At 39.4% G+C, this 11,367-nt stretch overlaps 1 protein-coding gene across 1 annotated transcript in view; it reads left to right on the top strand.

Moving 5' to 3' along the window:
• The window catches only part of LRP1B (LDL receptor related protein 1B), a 1,375,759-nt gene that overhangs the window by 905,130 nt on the left and 459,262 nt on the right, over positions 1 to 11,367 (top strand). Inside the window, exons 36-37 of the mRNA XM_006028602.1 lie at positions 9,239 to 9,373; positions 9,965 to 10,094. Coding sequence (XP_006028664.1) covers positions 9,239 to 9,373; positions 9,965 to 10,094 — 265 coding nt within the window. The remainder of the gene's footprint in view (positions 1 to 9,238; positions 9,374 to 9,964; positions 10,095 to 11,367) is intronic.

Below are 11,367 nucleotides of genomic sequence, written 5' to 3'. Positions count from 1 at the left end.
GAATTGATCATTCCCAGTAATCTTTGCATTCCTTTCTTATTTGTAGGAGGTGGTTTGTTTGTAATGGCTTTAACTCTTGCAGGATTGATTTGCACCCCTTTGTCAGAGAGCTTTTCTCCCAAATATATTAGTTCTTTGACCCTGAATTTGCGTTTTTGTTGTTCAGTATCAGACCTGCTCTGCAAGCTCTTTCTAGTGCCTTTCTTAGCTTCAAGTCATGTTCTTCCATAGCATTTCCTCAAACTAATACATCATCAGTAGAAACCATAGTTCCATCAATACCTTCAAAATGTGTTGAACCTTTCTGTGAAATACTTCAGATGCAGAACACAGTCCAAAAGGAAAACTACAAAACCAATACCTTCTGAAGGGAGTATTGAAGGTACATAATTCAGTGCTATTCTTTTCTAAGGGAACCTGCCAAAACCCAGAAGAGACATCTGAACTGGAGAAATATTTAGCTTCTGCCACATTGCCAAAAACCTCTTCCTTGGTGAGAATGGGAAAATGCTCCCTTTTGATGTACCCATTCATTTGCTTAGGATCCAGACACAATCTCAAGGATCCATCTTTTTTTTTTTCCTATTATGACAGTGAATGAAGCCAAGAAGTTGGTTGCTCTACTTCTTCTATTATGTGCATTAGAGGTATGCAAAATGGGCTATATTCAATTTGGATTCAGATTTGGTCCGAATCAGGGACAGTGATTTCATTCATTGATTCAGATCACTGTCCTGATTTGATCTGGCCGAATCCAAATTTGAAGATTTGATGCTGATTCAGAGAATCAGTGGTTCGGCCATAGATACAGCTTTAAATGTTTTTTCTACATACCGTGAGGTACCAGGTGTGGCTCACGAATGCTATGATGGTGGGGTGGATAGACTGTCCCACAGGAGCACAGGGGGACCCCCCGCATGCTCAGCAGTGAACCGAGAAATAGACTGGAAGTACTCCCCGGTTCAGTGATCAGCTATAGGGGGACCCCAGGTGCGCCCCCCCCCCCAGACCCGGGAAGCCCCAGTCACCAAGCCAGGGGGTGGGGAGGGGTCCCCTGTGCACTACCCTGCAGACCCAGAATTGGACCGGAAGTGCTTCTTCTCCACTTCTGGGTCTTCTGCCAAGTGCTCTGGGGACTCCCCCCCCCCACCCCCATGCTCCCATGGGATGCTCCATCCACCCCAGCATCTCAGCATTCACAAACTTCCTGGTATCTTGAGGTATGTAGAAAAAACATTTAAAACTGTGTCTATGTCCAAATCATTGAATCTTTCCAAATTGATTCAGAGGGTTCCGATTCGATTAGGAGAGATTAAAGGGTCTCCTGATTTGATTTGGGTTTGGAGATTTAGCTGCCAACTCGGGGTGAATCTCCACTGAATCGAATTGGTGACTAAAGCTTCACACAGCCCTAATGTCCATGTTAACTAATCTGTCTAATTCCTTTTTCCGTTTCTCCCTTAGTACAAGGAGAGCATTTCTTGGAGCATGTATAGTGGGAGTATTCGGTTCTTTTAATTCTACCTTGTACTCAGTTAACAGTTTCCCTATGCCTTGAAACAAATAAAACTCTTCTTCTATATTCTTGCTTTCTAGTCCCTCCATGGCATTCATTCTCTTAATTAAACCTAGAGTTTTACACATTTGCAACCCAATAATTGGCACTAGCTTTCCTGGGACTGTGACAAACTGAATTTTGACTATATTACCCTTGTGTCCGACATGCAATGCACAAACACCCTTGGTTGCAGTCATGTTCTTATTAAGTCTCACTTTCTTATTCTCATACTAATTAGCTTAGGTTTCATTTTTTAATAATGTATTCTGGTATTACATTGACCTGTGCCCCTGTATCTAACTTGAAAGTTACCATTAGTCCTCTTGTGTCAAGGGTAATTGTCTAATCTGCAGAAGAACTAACTTTTCCTTCATTGTGCCAATGAGGAATTCTTCCTTTTCCTCACTGCATACAGCATGCATCTGCTTTCTCTTTTCTAGTGCATCCTGCTCCTTTCTGCAAACTCTTGCCAAGTGATTGAATCTTTTGCATTTGCTGTAGCACTTACCAATACAGGGTATTGCATGTGTCTGTGGTAACCCCCACAGCATCTGCAGCTAACCATTGTTTCTTCAAGCAATTCTCTTTGGCCTCCACTTGCCTGCTTCATAGTGAGGTCCTCCTTTCTGTATAGTTTGTGTGTTGCCTTAGGTTTTTGCAATATTGTAATCCTTTCTAATTCAGCTTGTTCTCCTTTTTCTCCAACTTCTGCAGCCTTGCATTTGTTGTGTCAGCCTCTTGGCACATTCTAACTGTCTTTTCCAAATTAAGCGCAAGATCCTCTAACTGTCTTTTCCTGAGGCTTATATCACGTATACCCAATACTGTTTGGTTGCTGATCATGGACTGTTTCAGATCTCCAAAGTTGCAGGTCTGGCTCAGCAGTCTGAGGTCTTTGACAAACTCCTCTATTATCTCATATTCTTTCTGCTGTCTCGTGGAAATTATACTATTCAAAGGTTTCATTTTGTCTGGGTATACAATATTCCTTAAACTGTTTTATTACTGTGCCATAGCTTTTTTGTTGTGTTCCTGACAGTTGTAGGCTATTCAGAGACAGAGCCTCTGGGCATGCTATATTTTTTTTTAAAAATTGCTACCTTGAGTGAATCTTCCTTCTCTGTAGCTCCACTGGCCATCATATATATGGTGAAGCTCTGCTTAAATTTCTTCCAGTTTTCTGCTGTATTGTTGAACAGCTTTAACTCTCTGGAATTCTGAGATGTTCCACTTTTTTTATTTTTTGTCTTCCTTCACACCCCACTCCTGGTACCATGTGTTGTTCTCAAAAGACCAAGGTGTTAAGCTTATAAAAAGCTTGTTTATTCATAGAGCAGTGCTTTGCCTGTAGTTTTGCTGCTCCCTCCTGCAATACCTTAGCCAATGTAACAACTTATACATAGCACTCTTAAAGGTGAATCCATGTACCTGGGAACACATTAATGAGCCCCAGTTTTTTTGTGCCAAAAAATCAGGTGTATTAATTGTATATGTAGACATGCCCTGTGTGTAGGAAAACTGTGACAGTGGTCAGAAGCTGTCAGAACAGAATGGCTGTATTCTGATGGAACAATAGGTTATCTATCAACAGGGGTATGCACTGTACATGATACTTTCTTCTGCAGAAAGTTTCAGATACTGAAGGGACTGTTATAGCCTGAAAATTTTCCCAGAAGTTCAAAAGTCAAAAAAAATTAGAGGCTATTTTAAGAGGATTTTAAAAGAGATTGGCATTGGAGGACATTCTCATGTCACATGCAACATGAAAAAAAAAACAAATAAGCAGAAAAATGTGTTTGCTTTGGGAGTCAGACCAAACCCAGGCCTTCCAGGATTGGTAAGGTCAGAATAATAGGAATTGTGTTCAGGAGCTTACCATTTTTGTAAGAATGAGAACCGTAGGTCTGGTTAAAAAATATTTTGATAAACCTTTGCTTCATTCCTGGGGTGACATTATTCCTGAAGGAACTAAGAAATCAGAACTCTCACTGCAGGATGGACTTGGGGAGAGGGAAAGGTGGTAGGGAGAGGTAGGGAAAAATTTGTTTAAGCCTCTGGATTATCTGCAAGACACTGAATCTTAGGAAGCTAGGTTTTGGGTTCCTGCTGGACAAGAAATGTAAGAGCTGTGTATGCAGTTTCTGGTGCTATAAATTGTGGGACAAAAACATCTTGACCTACATTTCTGGAATCCCTTTCTATTACCAGCAGCTACTGAGGTGTACCAAAGCAACATTGTGCCCTACCCTCTCTTTTTATATACTTTGATGTTCTTTTTGATGTTCTCAGTGTTCATCAGCCTGCAGGAGTAAGATTTTTGAAGGGTAGAAACTTGTTTCTGAAATTAAGTCTCTCAGGTTTTCATACAGTGCAGTTTTGGCCCAGTTAGCATAAGCATAATTTCTGCCTGCTCACATAAAGGACTGTATACTTCCCTTTTAAATGCAAAAAGGTATTAATTACTTTGTGTTATTAAGAACTCTACTTTTAATACTAGGAATACTCTTTCCAGGAATGTTATTAAAGGGTATAATTATGACTCGGTAGCTTATTAGCGTGCTCCAGCCTGCCTTCACATCTCATTATCAGCATCCCTGAGGTTTAAAATGGTGGCAGGGGTGCTTTAACTAAAGCTCATTTGACAAGCTTTAAATAAAGCACCCCATCACCATTTTGAAGCATGGGGACACTGATACACAAGATGCTATGGGTGCTTTAGAGTGGCTCTTGTAGCTGCTCTGATTAATGTGCCCTGCCGCACCCCCGGATCACATGTAAAAATGCCCACAGGTGACAGTTGCTTGCTGCCTATTTATTTTCAGTTCCAATTTTGCTATTACATTGTATGTGGAATAATATTTATCAGTTACAAAGTAGAGTTTGTAATTGTCATAACTGCTGTAAATTGTTCATTTTTTCAGTTATAAAAATCTTAGGATTACTTGTAAGACTAGTTAGTACAAGATTTTCATATAGGAATGAGATTTTTTCAAGTCCACATTATATCTTTAGGCATGCAGTTCTCTGGTTAATAATCAATCTATTTCAGTTATTAATAGCTGCTGTTCAGTTTCTTTAGATTTGTGTTTTCTTCTAAAATACATCTACTGAATCATTTAGAGCTTTACAGTAATGTTTTGCCTTTGCAAAATCTCTTGGGTTTTACTAATTTGTACATGATTTCTTTTGGGAAATACCACTACAAGAATCCCTTTTCCTCTGGATTGAACTGTTCTGTGTGCTAATTCAGTTTTCTTGTGTAGGTTGCTGATTACACTGCCTGGCTTTTATGTGACCACAGTAAGGGAAACAAAATGATACATTTAAGAAGATAAATGAGATTACAATGAATCATATGTAAATCAGTCCTATTAAAACTTTATCACTGATTGGTTTTAGCTGTTCAGTGTAATCCTAAGCGTAATTTTACACAATTATTAAACATGTCTCTCTTAGGGTGCATACAGCTGTTTACTGCAGCTATGTTCATATAGCTTATTTCAAGCCTCATGAATGTAAACCAGGAACAGTGCATACAGCCATTTGCCAATGAGAGGAGCTGTGCAGGGAACCTGGTATAAATAACTTGGGGTGGGGGGAAGAGTGGGTGGGACCACAGGATAGAAGGTCCATATGGAGGGTGATTGGGGGGATGAGGTGGGGGTTGTCCATCTGGAGGTGGGAGGGTTGGGGAGTTAAAAATATCCCATTTGGAGTAGAGGGGGTAGGAAGAGCCCAGTCCTAAGGCCAGAGTGAGTGATTCGACTTTCCAAGTCCTCGGGGCTGTGCTTAGCATACATAAAGGTTACTAGGCTGGCTTAACCCATTCCCACTGTAAGTTAGTTCACCTCCTCAGGTGAACTAAATTAGATCAGGTTCACTCTTTTTGCCCAATATAATCTCTCTGGACACATGTACAGATGGCCATTTAGATTGGCCTAACCCTTGTTAAGTTGGTCTAAATGTAGCAGCTCTACATGCCCTTAATCTATGTGAAAATAGGATTTCCTGGCAAACAATAACAATATCCATTTCAGTCTATTAATTAAACCATAACTGTGTAACTTCTGGGTACTGCAGGGAGGCCACACAACCCACAGGCCACTGATTTCCAGGCCACAGGCTACATGCTGCATGGGCTGCACACTGCAGGGGTAGCATTCCTGATGTGCCCCTCACCATGTGCAGCCCAGCTCCACTCCTGGTATCATGTACAGCACAGCTTCACTTCTGGCCATGCATGCAACTTGGCTCCAATCCCCCTGGCTCAAAATAGGGCATGGACAGCACAGACTCCTTCCTGGTCCCCTTTATACTGCTCGACCCGGCCCCAGAAGTTGGGCAGGAAACAGAACCTGGAAGAAAAAAAGAGCTCAGAACCCCCAGCCACCATAGCAGCCAGAACAGTCAAGGTGGGTGGAGGGGTGGTGGTAGCTGAGCAGGAGCCCGCAGACCTCATGTTAACCAGTTGCATGCTTCAACCAGCCCATGGGCCTCCACTTGGACAGGCTTGAGTTAAACAATTGCAAATGAATTTGCACAGGATTTAGAGTAATAGGCCATCTTCATCTCTCTTGAATGACTAAGTTTGCTGGGTAGAATCATCATTATTGTGGACTATCAAAGTGCACAGCACATCTCAAAGAACACTAGTTACTGTGAGGGTAACCACCAATTTCTTACCCAAGAATTTATGTGGAGATTGTATTTTTGTTCATTTCATTTTTTTGTTTGATTGGTGTTTTTTGGGTTTTTTGAATGACAGGCCAAATACATGTTCCTCTATGCATTTGGAAGGGTTAGGACATAACATGGCAGCTCTGGCTGCATAAAATTGTACATATGGAAGAAATTCAGCAGAAATTGTACTTGAAGTACTAGTTTGATTATGAAATTTGAGCACAAATTGTGCCTTTTTGGTGTTTTGAGATTGCTTTTACATATATGTAAGCTTTGTTGTTTTACAAATATTACTTCACAATAGTCAAGAAGAAGAAAATTAATTACGAAAGACAAAGAAAAGACTATCCTAAGCTTCTGTTCTTTAGGGGTCGTCCCCCCCAACCCCAGAGGGACTAACATATCTGAGAAGTCATGGTGCTCCTTGCCCACATTTCTTCTGAAAATAAAATATAACTTTATATTCACCTAGAGGTACACAATAATTGTTATATTAATTTAGCAGATGAGATGAATCCCAAATGGATCTAAATTTTCTCAATATCATTATATCAGGTTTTTTTATGTTAGTGTGTCATCTTTTTTCTAACACATATGGCCAATTTTTTATTTGTGCGATTGCCAAAGAGAGGGATGGACTTTCATGGGTAGTTTTCAAGATTTGCTCAGAAATCTGCCCATGTATTTTAAGAGCCCCAAATGTTTTATTGTGGTTTTCTCTGATTAAAAAAAAAAAAATCCTCAATTTTTGGATTAAGATAAGAAACCCAAAATCCACATTTTACTGTGATTAAACTGAAACACACCCCGCCCTCTCTCTCTCTCTCTCTCTCTCTCTCTCTATATATATATATACACACACACACATTGTGCTTCATTTTAATCACAGAAAAATGTGGGTTTTGGGTTACTTATTTTAATCCAAAAACTGGGGATTTTTTTTTATCAGAAAAAGCCAGGAACCCTCATGATGATTATTAAAATGTCTATAGATATATAAAATATTAGTTAATATTAGTTTATGTATTCCAGTGGATGATATCTCATTGGAAGGAAGACAAATAGCATGCTTTGGGGTATATTGTTGGACTGCTGTTAATGTTGTTGTAATAGTGAAATGGCCCAAGAATCATTGGCCCCATTGGGTTATCTGGTGCTTCTATATACTATATCCGAGAGTGCTAAAAGAATTGGCTAACATCATCGTGCAACCTATGGCAAAGTTATTTGAAGACTTGAAGAGCTTGGCAGAGTGGTGCCTATCTTTAAGAAAGGGAGAAAGGAGGACCCAGAGAATTACAGGCCAATCAGTTTGATCTCAATCTCTGGTAATATCCTGGAGAAAACTATCAAAGAATCCATTACTAATAGGCTAACAGAAGACAGTATTCTGAAGGATAGCCAACATGGCTTTGTTATGGGCAGGTCATGCCAGACCAACCTCATTTCCTTCTATGACCAGGTAACTCGCCACCTGGATAGGGGAAACGAGGCTGGTGTCATATGCTTGGACTTCCAAAAGGCTTTTGACTTGACCTCCCACAATGTCCTCATGGTAAAATTGGGCAAATATGGCCTCGACTACTTTATGATCCAGTGGCTAGGTAACTAGCTCTGAGTTAGGACCCAGAGAGTATTGATTGACAGAACTGAGTCAACGTGGCGAAAGGTGACCAGTGGCATCCCTCAGGATTCAGTACTCAGACCAGTGCTTTTCAACATGTTCATCAACTATTTGGAGTGAGGTATTAAAAGTGAATTGGCAAAGTTTGCTGATGACACCAAACTATGGGGGAGCGTGGACATGCTCAAGGGCAGGCTGGCAATATAGGCCAACCTGGACAGGCTTACAAAGTGGGTGGATCTGAATCTGATGTTGTTTAATACAGAGAAATGTAAAGTGCTCCACCTGGGGAGAAATAATCCACAACACACTTACAGGCTCGGTAGTGCTATGCTTGCCAGCACCGTAACTGCATGAGACCTAGGTGTCATGATAGACTACAAAATGAACATGAGCCACCAATGCAATGCTGTAGCTGGCAGGGATGATCAAACACTGGCATGCATCTACTGAGGCATCTTCAGCAAGGCTAAGGATGTTATCCTTCCACTCTATTCAGCCTTGATGAGACATCATCTGGAGTACTGTGTCCAGTTCTGGGCACTGCACTTCAGGAAGGATGTGAAGAAGCTCGAGATAGTCCAAAGGAAGGCCGCAAACATGATTAGAGGCCTAGAGACCAGGTCATAAGGGGAGAGGCTGAAACACTTGGGACTGTTCAGCCTGGACAACAGAAGACTCAGAGAGGACTTGGTGGCAGCCTATAAGTATATCAGGGGTGTACATCTGGGCCTGGGGAAGCATCTATTCACCAAGGCCTTGCCTTCGGAGGACAAGAAACAAAGGGCAGAAACTGATTGAAGATCACTTCAGACTAGACATAAGGAAGAACTCCTTTACAAGTCGAGTGCCAAGGGTTTGGAACAGGCTCCCCCCAGAAGTCACCCACCCTGGTAATCTTCAAAAAGCATCTTGACGTCATCTTACCGCACCATTCTTTCCTGCTAAGTGCAGGGGGGCTGGACCCAGTGATCTGTAAGCTCCCGTCCAGCCCCTAACAACTATGAAACTATGGAAATATATGTAGTAACAGAAAACAATTTGGTCTGAGTAATTTCACAGAGTAAAGCTAGTTCAATGGATGTACATTGGTTTGCAACAGTGACATATCTAATACTTTATTTTATTATTTTTAATAGAAAACTGAGGAAAAAAATTGAAATTTAGTGTTAATGTCCTTCCATCTCATTTTATTAATTCTGGAGTAGATATTATTCTAATTGTGTTAAAATTAAGAATCAATGTCTGAAATTACTAATGTATATAAATGAGTAACAAAATGAATTTAATTTTTACTAAGAAATTATTTTAATTGAAATAATCCAGTGTCCTCAAATAGTTTTTAATGAATTTGTTTCTTTTTGATTTTTTTAAAGGGAATGACACAATTTATTGGACAGATATGGGTTTCAACAAAATTAGCAGAACTAAACGAGACCAGACATGGAAGGAAGACATCATTACTAATGGCTTGGGAAGAGTTGAAGGGGTAGCTGTGGATTGGATAGCAGGTATCACCTGTGTTTTGGGAGTTTTTTTATCTGTCTGTTTTATAAAATATCTTTTTGACAGATGTTTATCTGCTTAAAAATAATCCCAAGCTATGGCAGGAACCTTTTTTTTTTTGTAATTCTGTCCATGAGGAGAAATAGTTTGGTTTTCTTTCAGCTCTACACTTACTAATATTGTGAGCCTCTGGATATATGTTTTTATATCAAAGATTGCTCATTGTTAACTTAGTAAAAGTCTCCCAAGAACTTCATTATTCAGGAAAATGATTTTAAATTTATCTGGTGCCTGAAGACAGTTGGAAAATTAAAATACAGCCTATGTCTTAAGTGGGGAGTTTCAATCATTTTGAAAATTTCAAGTAGGAATTTAGGTCTTTAACCGAAGATGATTGAAAGTAGTAAACAGAAACTTAATTTTAGTGAATGCTCAGTGTAACTGGGCTTAATTAGAAAATAATGAAATAAAGATGTATATTTAAAAATACAGACAATTATTCTCTGCTATGATGTTTTATGCTTGGAAATGTATGAACACTTCACCTTTTAAAGAAACAATTTCCTATTTGAGTAACTTTTTGGTATTTTTCCTAGGTAACATATATTGGACAGATCATGGCTTCAATTTAATTGAAGTTGCCAGACTCAATGGCTCATTCCGATACGTAATTATATCCCAGGGTCTGGACCAGCCAAGATCTATATCAGTGCACCCAGAAAAAGGGTAACTTAAATATTACTATGTATTAAAAAAATCTGTATGTTAGTGTTAAAACTTTCAAATGAGCTAAGCAGGATATTTGTTTGGACATCTGCTATTTCTAGGATCTGCAATAAAATCCAATAATATTGTACTATAACTAAAAAAAAAGTTTAAACCAAAAAAAATAAAAGAATTGTGGTGGGCAATATCCTTATATTGGCTCAACGTGCAGTTGGTCCAGAAAGCCTTGCTTTTTGCATATTTTCTGGACTAATATGGCTACCAGCTCACTTCAACACTACCTATACCAAAAAAATTAGATGTTCTAATGTACTAAAATACCTTATATGAAGCCTCTGTTAACACTAAATGTCACATGCTATTTGCAGAAAAGCTTTCACACTCTTAGACAATCATCAACCTGATGGCTAGGAAATGATAAGATATATGCTTAAATCTTTTGAATCCTAAATGTTAAGCTTACCATAGAAAACACACTTCTCAAACTACAAGACCAATGTGATGATGACATTTTAGAATAGTATAGTCCCATGAAGGGGAAAATATATTTAATATCTCTTCATACCAGTCCACTAACTATATATGCCAGATGATGTTCTTAGGTAGAAAAATATATGATGGTGGCACATAAAAGGTCCATATGCACCCGTTATCTGGAAAAAAAGAAACAAACTATAAGCTATGGCTGTAGAAATAGAAACAAAAAAAATGTTTGTCCCTTAGAGCTGCAGACTATTGATCAAAGAGATAAATGAATACTCAGACAGAAGTAGTAACTTTTGTGAAAACAAAGACTCCCATTGTACTTTGCAGAACATATACACCAAGTGTAGAAAGCACTTCCCAATGCAAAAAAGACTTTACACCATGCCTAATCCCTACAACAGTTCTGTTGTATTATGCATGACGAAGTGCCAAGAAATATTTGAGTCACCATCGGTAAATAAAGGCATGCCTTTCCTGACTACGAAAGAGCAAGTGTGCCTATGAATGGCAAATTATCAGTGCCTCCTTCAGAAAACTGAAATAGCTATCCACCCTGGAAAACATAAATTCCATGTGGCCCCCTAGTAAGTCATATATGTACCTGTATAACACCACCCTCCTGTGTGAGATTCTAGATCAGTGGTTTTCAAGTTTTTTAGTTTCAGGGCACCTCTCAGAAAATGCCAGGTCTTCACTTTCTCTTGTTTATTGACAATGGAAAAATAATGGAGCAATTCTTCTGTTTCAAGGACTCAGAAAAACACAACAGGTCAGAATGTGAAAGCGT

Source organism: Alligator sinensis, unplaced genomic scaffold (assembly GCF_000455745.1).
Source record: "Alligator sinensis unplaced genomic scaffold, ASM45574v1 scaffold533_1, whole genome shotgun sequence".
Taxonomy (NCBI): domain Eukaryota; kingdom Metazoa; phylum Chordata; order Crocodylia; family Alligatoridae; genus Alligator; species Alligator sinensis.
This window is presented reverse-complemented; position numbering and strand designations above follow the sequence as displayed.